We start from the raw sequence: 19460 nt of genomic DNA, 5'->3' as shown, positions 1-19460 counted from the left end.
GTCTGTGGCAAAGTTAGCTCGACTAAGCATCGCAGATATTTCACGAGCAAGTGTGCTACATTACAGATGTGTAATGTTTGCTTGTCGATAGCACACGGTTTTGTAAAGGACACGACTTACATGTTCACAGCACAAATGCCTTAGCAAACGGGTGTATCGAGACGATAAAAATGGTCTAATGTGTCTACTGTCTTGCGAATCAATTACCTTATTATAGAGTGCACGGCTCAGTTGTTCGTGCCCTCGGGGTTTCTTTGCAAGTTGAGAGTTATTATTATGAATGGTTGGCTAATACGCTCTTGGAAAAAATGCTCGTTGTTTGATACGCACTCTAACGTTAGCTAGATGGCGTAAGTTAGTTGTTTTGCATGTAATTATATACTGTAGACTGCATTTAACATAATGCCATTAAATACCTTAAATACATAGTTGTGTCAATAAAAATACATCTTCAGAAGTGGTGATTGAATAGTGGAGCAAACATACTGAAACATGGTTATTGCAAATGTGAAAATCACTGCCGTCCTCGTCTTTTTTTAAAAGCATATTTTGGTTAAATTGTTTCAATTACACCCACGTGTCCTTATACTATAAGTTAAGTCAATGAATATTCAGTGCAGTATATCTTGTTTGATTAAAGAATTAAAGTTTTTTGTGTATTGTGTTGTCACGTCATGGACATGTGAGCCGACGATGCGCTTAACTGAATGGTTCTAAAATTCCTTCGGTGGGCATGGTGAAAGGTTTGTTGTTTGGTTGGCTTTATCGGCGTAGGTTTAACAGTCCACTGCTACTCGTAGCATTATTTGCCATGGCAGGCAGTGGTGCCTTTTTAAGTTTTTTTTTTGCTTGATTAGAGCGGATGGCGCATCATCCGACACCAAACTGTAGACGGGTACGGTTTTGTTTTCTTATTTTGGTACATTCGCCTAAAAATTCTGGTTTTGGGGTTGGAGTCCCTCACGAAGAGACAGTGGAACGATTGTCTTGATATGTTGGCCAAAATAACTTGCTGGATGTCTTGAAACTGTGTTGGCCTTAGCATAATTACAGGTCAACTCAACAGGTAATTTTATTTTAGATCCATAGGAACCCAAAGCTATTTAGTACAGTATATTTAATTAAACAAACACCAACGGGAAATAACAATTTTTTCTATTTTGTTGAAAACCTCCAGGTGATTTCGGAATCTCCGTTTGGTAACTTTTCACAAAGATATACAAAAACATTTAATTAAATTAATTGCACAAAACACATGAGCAAATTAAAGAAGGCCATTGCTCCAAAAGCAAGTTCACTGCATTTTCAGTTACCTCCCTGAGCATGAATCCATAACCATAATCCCAATGAAACGGAATTTGTACATAATGCTACATTACCCAAGGCTGGTGCTTAGGGGGTATCATCTATTCCCGGGACTCCAAAGCTAGAATTATGTTTTTCTGATGTATATAGAATTCGGATAAAATGAACCTTGTCTGGTTTTCACATTCTTGCAAAATCTATGATCAGCAAATTTGCTAAATATCTCAATTTTCTGCCGAGCTATATATCATCCAGATCCATTGTGTAATGACATCACTACTTAGCCATGCCTCCATATAGTGTCAAATGTCAAATGGACTGCAGTCTGTAGTGAGTGTTGGATAAATGTTCCAAACTTGAACCCTTTTAGGGTTGGGGGCTCCTCAGCCGGGGGGGTGGTCATTGGTGGGGGGCTTGAAATGTGCACCACTTAACCTGCTCTACACTGCTTATCTGCATCACTTGAAAGTAGTAGTATAAATCCAATGAGAGCTGGAGAAATGCCAAGAAATGATAGCGCAGATATCTTTGGTGCAGATACTCATGGTGTGGGCGTAAGTTGCTAATCCAGTTTTCCGTGTCCAGCTCTCTGAGGATGTTTTGCACAGGATGCGGGACTCCATACACAGCCCAGTCCCTCAGCCCACGCCTTCAGTAGGCCCCAGAGAAGACCCAGGTATGACCCCCCCCCCTACACTGTCCATATGACCTCCTCACCTGGTACTGCAATGAGCCTCTGCTTCTGCCCCAAACATGGAGCACAAAGGACTAACAGCTGTGGTTTCATAGTTTAGAGAAGACCACTGGACAGAGTGAGAGAGAGAACATTACCAAGATTAAATTTGTGTTGCTGCGCTCAGGATTTGATTTTAAGATGTTCCAGGAGACGGTATAGAAGCAGGCTACATGCATGGAGAAGTCTGAGACTGTCAGTGGTGTGACAGAGCTGTGAATTGACGAACGCTGTCACTTGCAGCCCCGCGGCCTGGCCCCAATGCAGCGGACATGCAGGAGGAGCTGCGTCAGAGGTGGGTGGACCGGGCCTCTCCGCGCCGCACATCGAAAATGTTGAAAATAGTTGAAAATGACAACATATTGGGACATATTTTAAGTTGTGTGAACTTGTTTTTTGACAGTCATCTTGGAAAATTCACATGTCACTGGGCTGGAATTAATTTTGTACCCTTCAACCCGGGGCCATGATTCCTTAACTCATTAACTGCCCTGGGTGACATTTTAGCTGAAAAATATTTTTATAATAGCCTCTGAACATGTCAAATGTTCAAAGAATGCAGTCTATATTGCAAACACTATTCATTTAATTATTTGTGGAAAGCTACTTTTCTTTAAAATCAGTATTTCTCACATTTGTTGCCCAGGGCAGTTAATGAGCCCTGGAAAAGCGCTTGAATTGGTGGCTTTTTGGAAGTAGCACTCTCAGTACATTACATGTCTGTTAAGCTTGAATAAAGAAAATAACAGGCGTTTTAAGAAGTGAAAGGTCATCTAAAAGTGAATGATGCACAAACATTATAAAGGCACAACCTCGGTAATACAGCATGCATACATACACTGCATTTGAACTCTGGTGGGTGTGATATAATCTGAATCATTGCCTTCTCTTTACTCAGATTCTTCAACCCTTTAAAAGCCATAAGCTTTTCTGCTCCCATAGACCTTCAGTCTGTGGGACTGTCGGATAGAGAACAGCATTTAACATGTTAAAGCTACAGAAAACAAAATACAAATACTTTAAGCCTTTTTCTTTAAACCATTTCTTTTTTTGAATTACATTTTTTTGTTCAATATTTTGTTGTGTTTGCTGTCATCTAGTGGTGAGTGTTGGGACTGCATTTAGACAAATTCCTGTCTGCTGATAGAAAGCACCTGTACAATAGACAGCTGTACAACATGCTGTCTGTCTTTCTTGTCTATTGAGAGGTGTCAGGCTGTTGTATGTCCGAGTGTGCATTGTGTAGTGAGTGGCCCATATTGTATCCTTATGCAGTAAAATACGAGCAGTGAGCTCTCAGTCGTGCCTATAAAAAGTTAGCTCTCAGTAGTGTGTATAAACAATGAGCTCTCAGTAGTATGTTTAAGCAGTGAGCTCTAAGTAGTGCATATGCTGTGAGCTCTTAGCAGTGTGTAAAGGCAGTGAGCTCTCAGTAGTGTGCATAAGCAGTGAGCTCTCAGTAGTATGTTTAAGCAGTGAGCTCATAGCAGTGTGTATAGGAAGTGAGCTCTCAGTAGTGCATAAGCAGTGAGCTCTCAGTAGTGTGCATAAGCAGAGACCACTCAGTAGTGTGGATGAGCAGTGAGCTCTTAGTAGTATGTTTGAGTAGTAGTGTGTATATGTAGTGTTCAGTCTCTGTGCATAAGCAGTGAGCTCTCAGTAGTGTCCATAAGCTGCGAGCTCTCAGTAGTATGTTTAAGCAGTGAGCTCTCAGTAGTATGTTTAAGCAGTAGTGTGTATAAGCAGTGAGCTCTCAGTAGTGTGCATAAGCAGTGAGCTCTCAGTAGTATGTTTAAGCAGTGAGCTCTCAGTAGTATGTTTAAGCAGTAGTGTGTATAAGCAGTGAGCTCTCAGTAGTGTGCATAAGCAGTAAGCTCTCAGTAGTATGTTTAAGCAGCGAGCTCTCAGTAGTATGTTTAAGCAGTAGTGTGTATAAGCAGTGAGCTCTCAGTAGTGTGCATAAGCAGTGAGCTCTCAGTAGTATGTTTAAGCAGTAGTGTGTATAAGCAGTGAGCTCTCAGTAGTGTGCATAAGCAGTGAGCTCTCAGTAGTATGTTTAAGCAGTATTGTGTATAAGCAGTGAGCTCTCAGTAGTATGTATGAGCAGTGAGCTCTCAGTAGTGTGTATAAGCAGTGAGCTCTCAGTAGTATGTATGAGCAATGAGTCCTCAGTAGTGTGTATAAGCTGTGAGCTCTCAGTAGTATGTATGAGCAGTGAGCTCTCAGTAGTGTGTATAAGCTGTGAGTGCTCAGTCTGTGTGCATACGCAGTGTTCAGTCTGTGTGCATACGCAGTGCTCAGTCTGTGTGTATACGCAGTGCTCAGTCTGTGTGCATATGCAGTGTTCAGTCTGTGTGTATACGCAGTGTTCAGTCTGTGTGTATACGCAGTGCTCAGTCTGTGTGTATACGCAGTGTTCGGTCTGTGTGTATACGCAGTGCTCGGTCTGTGTGTATACGCAGTGCTCAGTCTGTGTGCATACGCAGTGCTCAGTCTGTGTGCATACGCAGTGTTCAGTCTGTGTGCATACGCAGTGCTCAGTCTGTGTGCATACGCAGTGCTCAGTCTGTGTGCATACGCAGTGCTCAGTCTGTGTGCATACGCAGTGTTCAGTCTGTGCATACGCAGTGCTCAGTCTGTGCATACGCAGTGTTCAGTCTGTGCCTCTCTCAGGTACGCGCGGGTGCAGGAGATGGTGCAGGAGGAGCTGACGAGGATCAGGCGGCAGGAGAGGGAGGCGGGGCAGGAGGAGCTGAACACCGCCATGCTGAGGGAGAGGGCGCAGGGCCGGGACGAGGCCGAGAGGGCCCAACAGCTGGTGAGTGACGCCCCGCTCCCATCCCAAAATGTGATGGGGCCAGGCACGGGACTCTGCAGTGCACTGCATACAGTGAGGGTTTAGTGCCCAGGCCTCTGACCATGTACCCGTGAAACAGTGCTTTCCGTAAGGGCTTAATTAACCGCTTCATTAAAGTCAGTCAGAGGCTCACATTGTGAAAATGTAAAAGTAGCTGTGGTTGAGCAGCCCCAGAGCAGCTCTGGCAGAGTGACCCGTGATGTCTGTCCATGTATCTGCTTTACATACTTGGCTGGCTTCAGCATGGAAGCAGTGGCAGCACTTTGATATAATGGGGAAGGAAATGGGCCCTTAAATAGGTTTGAAGGTCAGCTGGTTTGACAAGCCCTGCTGCTGTGTCGTTGGTCTATTTGCTGTGTATTCACAGACAGGACCCGATTCAGTCTATGATTATGCAGTACTGGGATCTGTCCCCGAAGCTTTCTCTCAATCGCTTAACGTCCTGTCACAAACAACTCGTCCAGGAGCATTTTGCTCTGCGAGGATTCTTCCTGCTGATTTCATCTCTGGCTGAGGCTTGCAGGAGCAGGTCGATGTGCCAGTAACTAGTCGGAGACCTTTGAGGGGAGTGTTTGCTCATCAAATCGCTTTTTAACGGGTTGCTTACGATAAGGCCGAAAGGACGATGACGCAGCACCGTCGAGAGTTCAGACTGATCGGACTGATCTTACGGGCGCTAAAGAACCAGGCTAGCATGCCAGGACTTTTCCTGCAGTCTCCAAGTACCCAAACGTATCTCTGTGCCCATCTGCTGAGGACACGGTGCTCTCAGCCCCTGCAGACTGTCGAGCCTGCACCAGAGAAACAGCCGTGATAAGCTAGGCCTGGAAATGCATCCAGGAACGCCAGCGTTTCAGATTGGGGAAATCACAGGATGAGCTGTACACGGTATATTAACAAAATATTGTAACTGAAGAAAAGGTGGTCGCACACACATTGCGTGCTGCTAGTGTTATTGTTATTTCTAAGTAATACTTAAATAATAGTAGCTTCCAAAAGTTCCCCCTGGGGAAAGTGATTCTATTCCATTTGTATTTGATGCACATTGCATTCTCGCAGTTTGGTTTCTGCATTCACTTTGAGTTTTCCCAGCGCGCCCCTTCAATTCAGTCTCCTCCCAATATCGCTCTCCTTTTATCAGTTTAAATGATGTGCCAGTAATGCTTGTGCGATTCAGATATCAGCCTATCAAGGTATAAAGCTGCAAAGCACCTTTTCAAACGATGTCAAATTGATGAAAAATCCCTGTCTCCACCTCCGTCCCCGACTTTCGCATTCTGACCGCGTTTGACGCTTTTTCCATTTCTCACACAAGAATGAGAGCGCTGTGTTTGGGGAGAAGCGGTCCACTGGGGCGTGACTGATTAGAAGCCGAAATGCGAGTGGACACGGGCGCGCGGAACAACCCGTTGACCTCAGATGAACGGGGAAACATCCTTTATGTGAGACGGTGCAAATAGCCATGCGTAGAGTAGCCCATAGCTCAGGATGATGGGGGAAGATTCCTTTAGGATGGAATAAATCGCAGTTGTCGGTACGGGTCTGGAGCAACATCCAGATGTCTACAGTGGAGGCCTGTAGCCTAGTGGCTAAGGTACAGGACTAGGACCCGCAAGGTCGGCGGTTCAATCCCCTGTGTAGCCGCAATAAGATCCACACAGCTGTGGGGCCCTTCAGCAAGGCCCTTAACCCTGCATTGCTCCGGGGGGAGGATTGTCTCCTGCTTAGTCTAATCAACTGTAAGTCGCTTTGGATAAAAGTGTCAGCCAAGTGACATGTAACGTTATGTAACATCGCTTGCCTCCATTTTGGATCCCGCGGCCGTTTAGCCTGCCTTGAAGCAACAGTCGTGGGCTGTTCCTGTTGTAGCGCTAAGAGCGCGTCAGGCTACAGTAATCACCCTTCATCAACCCCTACATCATTCTCTACTGTCGTCCAGCGATGCTTGCACAACAAGGGCATCTGCGAAACGTCCCCTCGTTACACTTCCGCTGTCAGGCCATTGATTCCTGGCTCTGCGTTTTTGTTAAGTGAGCGTAATGGGTATTGAATGAAGACGTCCAGGCCCGTTTTTGTTATGTGCGCTAAACACTTAATAATGCATGATTGTAATGAGCTTCCACGGGCCCTGATTATCTTCGTTTTCCGCCACGCGAGTCGATACGCGTTAGCTCTCGGCCAGCGTCCGCCTGACAAAGTCCACTTGTTAGGGCTGCCCGTATTTCAGCTGAGAACATCCGCGCCATTGATCGCCGAGGAGAGTTGTCGCCGACCTGGAATCCGTCGTTTTGGAGTCCGGGAATCGGCGTGTGGAATGACGACGTCAAACCACGGCCAGGTACGACGTAGTTCACTCTAATAAAAAAAAAACTCTCCGCTCTCTTCTGCAGTTGGCTACAGGGCCTGTACATGTCCCGTATGCTGCTATTGGTGCTTTAGATGGCCTGGATGACTGCTGTGTTGACACACCGACAGAGGCGCATGCGGAAACGATGATGCTCTGGGTGACGCGGATGGATTCAGACCCCTAGCACTGATCCTGGATCAGCAAGCGTAACAGTTTACTTAGGGATGGGATGAGAGGTGGGTGAACTGATGATGGGTTGTCTGGTTAAGGGGACTTGAAATCGATCAGGCGTCACCGAGAGTTGGGATGGTTTCACTTAGCTGGGATCTGTGTCTCCTTGCTCTGTCCATGCCCAGGGTCCACTCGCTAAAGCTGAACGTAAAGTGGCCTCCTCTGACTCATGTCTGTGTGAGCTTGGCTTGAGGGTGTGTGTGTGTGTGTGTGTGTGTGTGTGGTCTCCTTCATGGGCTGTGTGGATTGCAGCAATAGCACCACTATATAAACTGGGTGTTCCACACTGGGGAGAAAGTGGGGGTGGGGCACACAAATAAGATTTTTTTCCTGGGGCCGCGATACTGTAAGCACTGCTTTTTCCAAAGCCGCTCCAATTTCTCGGAGCGTCCGGCGTGAGGAAAACGCTTCCCGTTATCTGTAATGGAATGTGAGGGCAGGACTCGGAGTGACTCTGCAGAGGCTGCAGTGCCAGGTTGTGACAGGGCCGTGAGCTGCACGGAGACGCCTGTCCGCCTGTCCGCCTGCCTGCCGCTGGTTCTGATCGTCTCCGCTATAGCTGTCTGCAAAAAACAATGCCAAACAACCACAAACATCGGAATAAATGGATCATTTTATTGATTTTTGCTGTGATTCTGGAGAACCTGCTGTGTGTGTGTGTGTGTGTGTGTGTGTGTGTGTGTGTGTGTGTGTGTGTGTGTGTGTGCGCAGGGGACTGGGGACTGGGGTCACTGAGACATGGTCATCCCACCCACTGAAACCCTCCCTCCCTGACAATGCTGTGTTACGAGACACCTAGCTTCCCTGTCACCATGTTTTAAAAGTTTGGAAGTTAATGTCTTGGTGGGGGCTGTCTTTTTTTAACAGGAGTGATTGCAGCATCTCCTCTATAGGCTTGTAGGCTATACAATCCCACACTTGTTTTTGAGCTTTTTATATCCTGGAGCTTTTAGGTAGAAGTGCAAATTTTAGGGTCTAACTGCTATTTTTCTGAGCTGTTTGTAAAACCCACTTGACATGACGTATGTTTTTGCATAAATATCACATGACGTTTCTCAACGTTAACACGGAGAGCTGACCGGGGGGGAATTGGGCTCTGCGGGCGGGGTTAGGGACTTTTCACAAACCTACGTCACTGCCCTTTGCGAATGTTTTTGGGGCGTTATCGAGACTAAAACCAGGAATAGATAGCTGAGGCGTGTGCGTCTTTCAGCGTCACGCGGTTCTGAGGCTGGAGCGTGACGCTCTGCGTGCGAGGCCTTGGGTTCCCGCGGCGACGGCGCCGCACCCCCGGACGAGTGGGAGAAGCCGAGCCGCACAACTCCAGCGTCCGCACGACGCAGCCGCGGAATTAACACGCCCGTCTTCACCAGCCCAACGCAGCGCTCCATGGTTACAGGGCTGATGAGATGAGCGCTCGTGTTATTCCATCAATTCACTTGTGTTTGTACAGGGCTTTTTGCACAGACACTGTCACAAAGGCACTTGAGAGAATGGAAAAGACCAGGCCTGAACCCCAAAACTCACCGGTGAGAAGATAGAAGAGACTCTGACAACAAACAAACTCCCTGGTGGGAAGAAATATGGAGAGATGCTTATATAGAGGGGGGGCCTGTCCTCTGCTGGCCAAGACAATGCCAACAGGTAAAGATAGGCTACGTGGTAATACATTACATTACATTACATTACATTACATGTCATTGAGCAGACGCTCTTATCCAGAGCGACGTACAACAAAGTGCAGATCAAACACAAGTACAAGTGCGAAGAGGACCTAAGAGGACAGTACAGTTCCGAGTCCTAGCGTAACCATACAGATATAATCGGAACCCTTGAAGAATACATCAACTTCCAAACTAGCGTACCACAGTTGGCAGCTAGAATACCCCGAGTACAACAATAATAATACACAGTTAATGGGGAATCTATCGGAGCGAATAGCGACGGTCTTTGGGTAGATTATAGCCTGGTGTATTAAACTAGGTGGTGAACTTGAATGTACAAGCAAAGAGAAGTATATTTCTGCAGGGGTGAGGTGATAGAGCCAGGCCTCCTGGTTGCGTCAGGTCATGGGCCTGAACCAGGAGGGAGGCAGGGCAGGGAGCTGTCCATGACTATGGGCTGGGGAAAAGTGACGGGTCTCACAGGGGAGAAAACCGACGGCCAATTGGCTTAAGAACTAGATGATTACAGCTGGATAAGCTGGTCCATATATCTCACAACTATCACCAACGCGTTGAGCTGCCATTGGGCTCCTTCTGGCAAGTTAATCAGGAGTAAAGGAATGATATTTACTGTATATGTAAAAGTAGAACAAACTTGTCTTTGCGCAAGCTTATATTTTTATAGTATTAACATGCGCTCAGTAATCACTTTATTAGGTATTTATTTGACTTATTTTTTTGTTGCTGTAGCGTTCTTTGGTTTTACACATTGTGTGTTCAGAGATGCTCTTCTGCATGCCACTGTTGTAATGTGTGGTTATTTGCGTTACTATCACCGTCCTGTCAGCTTTGACCAGTCTGGCCATTCTCCTCTGACGTCTCTCATTAACATCGCATTTCTGCCCGCAGGATTGCTGCTCACTCAACGTTTTTTGTTTTTTGCTCCGTTCTCTGCAAACTCCAGACTGTTGTGCCTGAAAATCCCAGGAGATCAGCCATTTCTGACATACTCAAACCACCCCGCCTGGCACCAACAATCATTCCATGGTCATGGTCACAAATCTTTTTCCCCATTCTGGTGGTTGATGTGAACATTAACCGAAGCTCCTGACCAGTGTCTGCATGATTGTATACATTGCCCTGCTGCCACACGATTGGCTGATTAGATATTCGCACGATTAAGTAGGTGTACAGGTGTTCCTAATCAAGTGCTCAGTGAATGTAGTTGCAACTCTAAAATGTGTGATTTGGTATGCAACATTAGCACAGGCTAGCACATGATAGGTTACGCCAAGCATCAGCACAAACAGTGTTTTCACTAGTGGGCCCCAACAGTCCTCTTACAAAGAGAGGATGGCTATTGAGGTGGCTTACAACATGGTTCCATCCTATTCATGACTTGCTCATAATGGAGCGAGTCAGAAGATCAGAGGAATTTAACCCATACCCTGTTACACGAGCACAAAGCCATTTAAGCCAGGAATGTTCAGTCCCCTGACCCAGAGAGGTAGAGTGCTGATTGCTGAGTGAGGGTTCATCAATCCCTGAATGGCTGGAGCTACAGTAATTCAGACAACCCCTGAGAGAGGTACAGCTATGCTGCCAGGTGAGGGTTTGTGAATCAGGTCAGTGTCGCTGATAATACGGTAGCCCCAGCCGTTTTTTGTTTGGCACAGTGTTGCTCTCCTGGCACTGGGTACAGTGTACAATGTGCAGTATATTGCGTGGGATTTGCATTGGTGGTTTCAGGCGGGAGCGATCAAAGGAAGAATCCAACGAAAAATCTTGTTCTTCAGACTTCTCCCTCCATGTTAAATGAGCGATCGTTCATTTAAGGAATAACCGATTAACACAACGGGCACAAGCCGCTCGCGTGTCGGGGTCACGGCCCTTCAGCGTCGTGGAGGACGATTGAGGAATTCCAGCTGCGTTACGACGTCCCGCACGGTCGGGGAGGCTTATCTGCCGAGCCACACGGTGAGACAGGCGGTCACCCGGGCACGGACCCGACCCGTCGCCCGTGCCGAACTCCGGCACCGTCGCGCGCGGCTTTTCAATCTGCCACTCGCGCTTTTGTCTGCCGCTGACTGACCGTCACCCCGCTCCGCCCCGAGCTTTCACGGGCTCATTCGGCCGAGCGTCCCTCTCATCCCCCGCCTGTTCGCACGCCGTCACTGCTCTCCGGGAGATTCATTTCATCCTGAAAGGAAAGCGGGATCAGAGAAATGTCTGCGTTAAATTGTGTTAATGCCTCGGCGGTCCGTCATTATAATGGGCGATAAGTCACATTTGCATCGGTCACCTTTCTGCCGTTCCTTTGTCCGCGTCGCGTGTGGATTTACGGCAGGGCTCCGAAGCGCCCCTTGGGCCCAGCCGGCCGCCGTTTCCCGAGCCTTGGAGGATAGCGAGTTGTGTGAAATTTTTGGTTCGCACCTTTGTTGCACTAAAAGGAAATAACCAGACTGTGCAATCTGTTCATTCAGGAAATGATGATGATACATACATCCTTTAAAGAACCTGAAAAAACACACCGCCACTGTCTGCCTTTACCTTTTGTTTAAATTAGCTATTCCAGAACTAGTCTATAAATAATTATCTTGCAAGACCTTCAAAATGATTTGCAATGTAACTCTGAAGTAATCATATTCTTCAGGTTCAGGGAAATCAACCGTAGTATATTCAAGCATATGACAGAGAGCTTCACGAGGGACCAAGTAAGAAAGAAGTGATTATGGCCCTTTGAAGATGTGAACTTTACTGTAGGACTCGATTCACTCAATCCTTTTTATATATAAAAAGTAAAATACCAATAAAGACCACTTAATTTGAGAATCTGTGCCGAAGCCCAAAGTATAAGAAGCATAATGCCTCATTCAGTCATTCACTAGCAGCCATAAGCCTTTGTAAGACTGCTTAACCATACTCACTGTTTCATAATCATTCACAAGCCGGCAGACATGTATTACTATCCCTGAAAGGTAATTGTGCTTGTGCTATTCCGATATGGCATAGTCCAATGTCATTTACCCTGTTTATTAAGTTGGAATTAAGTGCTCAGAACTAGTTCTGTTTATCAGTCAAATGAATATGAATAAACGGTTATGACCTCCATGTATAGGTGTTGTATGTTCTGCTGTCTTTGCTAAACCGCTGATTCATTTCGGTCGGCTGAGCTTTGACTGCCACTGTGTTCACGTTCATTATTTTCCGTGCTTCAAAAACCTTTTTTCATCCAGCAGCGGATGTCACGTTGATTATTGCTACTATCAGGTTATCGGGTGCATGCACCAATCGCACAGCTGGGGTGTAACACAACAGAGTTCTTTATTTCCTCCACTAGATGGCAGAAGAAGCACTTGTAGCCCGTCACTCGCCGAGCGAGGTCTGCGGAAGAATCGATCCGCAAGTGGCGCAGAAACCCCGGCGCGTTTTATCACATTTGCTTTGGAGAGATTAGCGATAGCCCAAACATTGTCTCAAAACAACGTGCCGCACGTTTCCATCCATCAGTTAGTGTAAGGCCTGCCATTCCATAACGGCGGACAGTCCGTTGAGTTTATGCTGGCTCATCGCTCGCCTACAGACACAATAATAACGCTGCTCTGGGCATTAGGGTTTAGTCTTTGAGCTTGTAGGGACACTGTGCAAGTTTCATTTTGGCAGCTTGCTGCTTGTCCGCAGGAATCCGGAGGCATTGTAAAAATCTTGTTAGACGGCACCATCCTCGTTCCCCAGTCTCCCGGCCAACACCACCCTGGCTGTGAAACAGGCTTGTTTTGGGATTATTCCCAGATTTACAGTATTCCCAGTTTACAGTCTTTGAGTTTTATCGGATCCAAATTTTGGCCCTTCCACCAACCACCGGGCGAAGGCCGCGCAAACATCCGAAATTAAAGCCCTGACATTTCCGCTGACTAACCGCAGCTCCAGAGAGCGCGAGCACAATTCACTCGCACTATACGGGTGAAGAGGCTCAAGGCCTAGCGATCACAATAGCGTCGGCAGCGCCCGCCGGTCTTCAGCGGAGTGAAGTGCCCGGCTCTTTGAGAACCTGTGAGCGGGGGCAGCGCTGGATAATACGTTATTGCATCGCGCTCTCTTTGGGAACCCGCTTTGAGTCGGCTGTTCGGTCGGTTTACCGCGGCGGCGAATTGAAGGACTGCAAATGCGGACGCTAACAAGGTGTGCGGCGTGCGACGGGAAAACAGCCTGGATTTATTTATTCATTGGTTTTCCTGGAGGAACGGCCTAATCTGTTTGAGCACGCTGCCGGAATGTCGCTACCTTATTTGGAGCTAAAACAGCTGCGTTGCGCTCGTGGTAAAACTGAATCTCGCCTGCTCGTGGAATGTAATGAACAACGTTTTTTCTTATAAGCATATGGCAAATGTTTAAATAAAATCATGTAGCGACAGAGGAGCGCTAAGGTGTAGCGATAGGGCCTTCACTGTTTATGGTTATCTTGCTTTAGAACCTGTTGTCGATTGCCGTCTTAAATGAATGTGACGCTTGGCGTGTGGTGTTCCTTGTTAGGCCCGTAACGTACCCCTGTAAATACGCCAACACGGATGCGTCGGACAACACAAAGTCGATTTCACGCATAGCTACGTTCTGAAATGTATCTCCTGAAATTCCTAATGCAACGCAGGTGCGGGCTGCAGTGTCGAGCATCGCCGCTAGGGGCAGTATAGCAGGCTTCGACGGGATGAGGCTGCCTTCTGCCATTTGTGCTTTCTTCCGCTTGGTCTCCCACAACTGTCCTGGATCGCCCCCTTGAGGACTCTGGTTTATTACCTCCATAGGGACGCGGGAGCGCACGTTCAGTATTTACAATATTGTCGTTTGCATTCGTGCACTTACTGTGCGTAGGGTATGTTTCGGTTCTTATCCGCGTTTCCTGAAATCGTAGGCATTGCTCGTCAGGGTGAGCACACATGAAGCTGCCGTGACACCTCAAGGCTAAAATGAATCCAGTTTAGAGGAGAAGGGCTGGCCCGGGTCTCTCAGGTGAGTCTTTGGCTGCCGGGATTGACAGATCATGGGGCAGCGTTCCGCGGTAAACTATCCTGCCCGCAGAGCAAGTTGGAGACCCCTGTGTGTGCAGGTGAACTGATCTGGCTGGGCAGTTCGTTCAGACAAATGAGTCTAAGAAATAAGTCTAACAAACACCTAATAAACTGGATATATTAAAGGAAGGTAAACATGGTGAATTAATTCGCAATTAATTGCTTTTTATTGTGTGTTTTCATTCAATATACAAGTCTTGAGCCAATGGGAACGGGGATATTCCTTAATTTGTGGTTTCTTTTGTCCTCCCAGTATGGACCCTCCTATCGTAATTGCAAGCCTCTTTCACAGTTGCAGTCTCTTACAGTTCCCACTGGTGTGCTCTGGAAGGCAAGCGTTCCAAACACTGTGCAGTGGGCAGTGACCACAGCTGGCATGGGCAGATTTAGGGCACCCCGTTGGACAGGGAAGCTTCTGTCGGCCACTGAGGTGGGCTTTACCCTGCGCACCCAAACCATGAAACCCTTGGTAATGCTGTGGTAATTGGCCTCCCTGCATGGTTTGGACTGGCGTGCTGAAGGTTCAGCGCATCTATATTTGTTAAACGAATGACTCATTACAGACTCACACACAGCTGTCAAGATTAGAAGTGAATGCACGTCGCATGAAAATCAACTGGATATCTAGTGCAGCGCTACTCAACTCCACGTCCTGCGGGCCGCAGTGTCTGCAGGTATTTGTTCCTACCGTGCGCTACACCACCTGATTTCTCTTATTAGTGTACCTGCTTGGTTCAGGTACAATAATTAATGAATAATTTGTGAAATCTGGTGGTGTAACGAAAGGTTGTAGCAAATGCCTGCAGACACTGCGGCCCGCAGGACGTGCAGTTTAGTGCTGATCTAATGTATGACTACAATCCCCATACTGTGCTCTTATGACAGACTCACACACACACACACACACACACACACACACACACACACACGCATGTGCACACACACAATATTCTTCCACGGCAGCAAAAAATCTTAGTGTATGCTGAGTCTTTGCCTCACTATCCCAGGCCCAGTGACCTCACTGGCTCATTAGAGCTCTATGTGCATGCTGGGAATGAAAAGGATGTGGCTCCTTACTTCTGCCGTGCACAAGTGAGTCATATCCCTAAACACATTTTAGCGATACTTTTACTTTTTAAATTGGAGAGTTTTTGCTTCTTCCTCTGGGTTTGTGTATGACATGGCGAGATGGAGCCGGACTGGACCTGACTGTGCTCGTGCAGGGGCTTCAGAGCAGCCCGGAGAGAGTAATCCGGATGGTGAAAAGAATTGCATTCTGCAGATAACTGCATTATCAGTAATTGTTATCACAGACTTGACATCTTTTTGCATGTAAGGCTGTTAAGCTGGAGCTCTCTGAGCTCACACCGGTTACAATTCTGGTAATTGCTGATGAATCCACAGCAGACCGGGGAGATTCTTATCCAGGTTGCCTGAACAAACCTACACCTGATCCCAGTGGTACAGGGTTTACACGAACACCTGATCCCAGTGGTACAGAGTTTACAGGTACACATGATCCCAGTGGTACAGAGTTTACACCAACACCTGATCCCAGTGGTACAGGATTTACATGTACACCTGATCCCAGTGGTACAGAGTTTACAGGTACACCTGATCCCAGTGGTACAGGGTTTACAGGTACACCTGATCCCAGTGGTACAGGGTTTACAGGTACACTTGATCCCAGTGGTACAGGGTTTACAGGTACACCTGATCCCAGTGATACAGAGTTTACAGGTACACCTGATCCCAGTGGTACAGGGTTTACACGTACACCTGATCCCAGTGGTACAGAGTTTACAGGTACACATGTTCCCAGTGGTACAGAGTTTACAGGTACACATGATCCCAGTGGTACAGGGTTTACAGGTACACCTGATCCCAGTGGTACAGGGTTTACACGTACACCTGATCCCAGTGGTACAGGGTTTACAGGTACACCTGATCCCAGTGATACAGAGTTTACACGAACACCTGATCCCAGTGATACAGAGTTTACAGGTACACATGATCCCAGTGGTACAGGGTTTACAGGTACACCTGATCCCAGTGGTACAGGGTTTACACGTACAACTGATCCCAGTGGTACAGAGTTTACAGGTACACATGTTCCCAGTGGTACAGGGTTTACAGGTACACATGATCCCAGTGGTACAGAGTTTACAGGTACAAGTGATCCCAGTGGTCTAACGTTCATACATGATGCCATGAATATGTGATTCCATGGTCCAATATTCATACATGATCCCAGAAGTCTAAAGTGCATGTGATCCCAACGGTCCACTGGTCAAATACGTGTGACCCAGTGGTCAAAAGGTCAAATGTACATGTCATCCCAGTGGTGCAGAGGGCAAACATACAGACGAAAGACTGAAATAGAATTTAAAGTCCTCAATATAGGACTAAGGCATTAATAAAATGTTTTTTTCTGATTACTTTCTGATTACATTGCTAGTCTAATTGTTTGAGCATTAGCTCTTTAAGCAGTTATGACTGTGTTTATCTGTCTGGATGAAAATGGCTTATAAATATCTCTGTCCTGTAGTAGATATCTCATAAATGAGGTGAATCTTTCACGGGAAATTACACTGGCATGCTACTGCTACTGAATATCTGATTGTTGTGTTCATTTTTTAAAACACTATTTTGTTCCCAGTTACTGCAGTGGAAGAATTTCAGTGTTCAAACCATAATGTATTCCAAACATCTCTGTCACAGCTTGGGATTCTGGCTTATGAGTTTTCTACTCTTTTCATCATTCTACACGCCCCAGACTTCCAATGCGGACTTATTCTTCACATTTAATAACGTCTAACTATCTTTATTGCTGTTGCTTTTCCCTGATAATTAAATACATGTGCTTTTCACTCAGGACGGAGAGAGTGGAATAATTAATGGTAGGGATGGAGTGCAGAGGAGACCGTGGCCCACTTGCTGGTCCCCAGACGTGTGACTCCCAGGATCACTGGTCTAATTACGGTCTGCTAATTCGGGGCCGGGCCCAGAGGCTGTGGCTGACGTGTTCTTGTGAAGGGAAGGAGCTGGGTGCTGCGTTCAGTGCAGGGCCCGGTTTATGAGGTGTGATAGCAGCGAGAGAGATCACGGGAGAGACCTTATACTGTAGCATGTTAGTGAGCGTGGAGAGGCGTATGCTGTATGTTTGGCTGGTCGTCGTGGAAGAAGCCGGCAGTGTGTGTGTATGTGTTTGTGTATGTGTTTGTGTTTGTGTGGGCGCAGTGTGAATACCTATACTGTTTACACTCAGTGAGCACTTTATTTGGTATTAATAAGACTTATTTTTATTATTATGTTTTTAGTTATTACTCTTCTGCTGCTGTAGCCTATCCACTTAGAGATTTGACACGTTGTGTGTTCAGAGATTGCTCCCGAACTGCTGCTCACTGGATGTTATTTGCACCATAGTCTGCAAACTCCAAAGACTGTTGTGCTTGAAAATCCCTGGAGATCAGCAGTTTCTGAGATACTCAAACCAACCTATCTGGCACCAACAATCATCCCACAGTCAAAGTCACTTTGATCAAATTTTTTCCACATTCTAATGGCTGATGTGAACATTAACAGAAGTATCTGCATGATTATATGCATTGCACTGCTGCCACACCATTGGCTGATAAGATAATCACATAAATGCGTAGGTGTACAGGTGTTCTTAATAAAGTGCTCAGTGAGTGGATATGTCCTAATTCTCTCTTGGACTGGCTCTGCTGAAAGAACCCTCACCCTCCTTCCTCTACCTCTCCACCTGCTTCTTCTGTGGTACTGTAGCTCAGTCCGACCGGAACGTTCTACTCATTTGCATCTGCTGATGCATGTCAAACAGCTACCCACCACACTGTTTATTTTGTATTACTGTGGAATGTATAAATCTTTGCATTAGCGCGGTTAAAAGACGGATCGTTCCCGTGCGGACGTGTCGTTGCCGAGCTCCCGCTCTCCGTCATCGATTGCGTTTCGTGAGAAAGGGAAGCATTTCATTAACACCGGCGATGTCAGCCCGCTGGGTGGGGGGGGGGGGGGCATATGTTACGAGCTGAAACCCCGAAATGCCTGCAGTCTACACGCCGCTCTAGCCATCAGAACACAGGTAGTTAAATGTGCATTATGTTCTTCCTCATGCTAGCACCACTGCACAGCCTAATTGACTCTTAATGTAACCATAGATTTGCTTTCAAAGTAAGCCAGCTGTACGCTGCCACCTCGGTTGTGGTTACAGAACTGTTTGAGAAAATGCTGTGTTTTTTTCCGCGCTCTCTAGCTTTTTTTTAAATGGCTCTACAGTGTGTTTTAATTTTCACCGTGGGTTGCTGTTTTTTTTTGGTCCACAAACTCATAGTAATTTTGCAGCTATACAAAGGCCAATATCTTTTACTGCATTACCTGTTCCTAGACTACAAAAGACATTGTTTTTTGAAGCAGATTTGTGAACACCAGTATGGTCAAGGTGTTTTATCTGAGCGGTGTGTGACTAGCTTCTTGAACCCCAGGCTATTGGCCTCCAAATTGGCCAAAAAGCGTGAGCCCCTGCCGCTCCGGGAAATGTTGGGTCGGAGCGCAGGGTCTTCGAGCGGAAAAAGAGAGACTGCGCTCTCTCCCAAAGTTCACACACGTGTTCAAAGGCTTCATTTGCATAATGATTGATTTACATAATTGATTTTCAAGGAGGCATTCTCCCTGCAAATTGGTGCTTAAAGGTTACGCCGTGTCCTTTTAGCCGGGCGCGTATCTGAGCCTCCGTGTTGCGCCGGACGGCTTTATTCCCGCCCGCCGCCTGTCAGCTCTCCCCGCCTGCGTCCGCCCGGCCTGTTTTCAGAGTTAGTGCCGGACAGATAACCGGGAGCAGTCTTATTTATTCGGAAACTGGCGAGGCGCATTTTATCTCGCAACTTATCTGTGTAATTCACGCTCGGCTGGGCGTTATCTGCGGGAGAGCGAGGCGCGGCCCGGATCGTGAGCGGAGCCTGCTGGAGACGCGCGCCCATCGGGGGGCCTTTGTCTGTGCGGCAAATTAGAAAGAGAATGCATTAAAAAGCAAAGGTCCGCGCGTGGTCAAAGGGAAAGCTCACTTTTTGATGTGGTGGCTTTGCGTGCTTGATGCATCCTGGGATTGAGGTCAGAATCTCAGGGGTGAAGATTCCTCTGTCATGACTGCTGCGTGTGTGTGTGTGTGTGTGTGTGTTTGCGTGTGTGTTTGTGTGTGAGTGTATGCGTGTGTATTTCTGTGTGAGTGGGTGCG

At 46.9% G+C, this 19460-nt stretch overlaps 1 protein-coding gene across 3 annotated transcripts in view; it reads left to right on the top strand.

Annotated features, from left to right (window-relative positions):
- Positions 1-19460, top strand: part of LOC133110717 (MICOS complex subunit mic25a-like) — an 88732-nt gene that overhangs the window by 663 nt on the left and 68609 nt on the right. For all 3 annotated transcript variants that reach the window (XM_061220983.1, XM_061220982.1, XM_061220984.1), the window contains 3 exons: positions 1891-1981; positions 2282-2333; positions 4712-4856. In XM_061220983.1, the coding sequence (XP_061076967.1) occupies positions 1891-1981; positions 2282-2333; positions 4712-4856 (288 nt within the window). The remainder of the gene's footprint in view (positions 1-1890; positions 1982-2281; positions 2334-4711; positions 4857-19460) is intronic.

This window comes from Conger conger, chromosome 14 (assembly GCF_963514075.1).
Source record: "Conger conger chromosome 14, fConCon1.1, whole genome shotgun sequence".
Lineage (NCBI taxonomy): Eukaryota > Metazoa > Chordata > Actinopteri > Anguilliformes > Congridae > Conger > Conger conger.
This window is presented reverse-complemented; position numbering and strand designations above follow the sequence as displayed.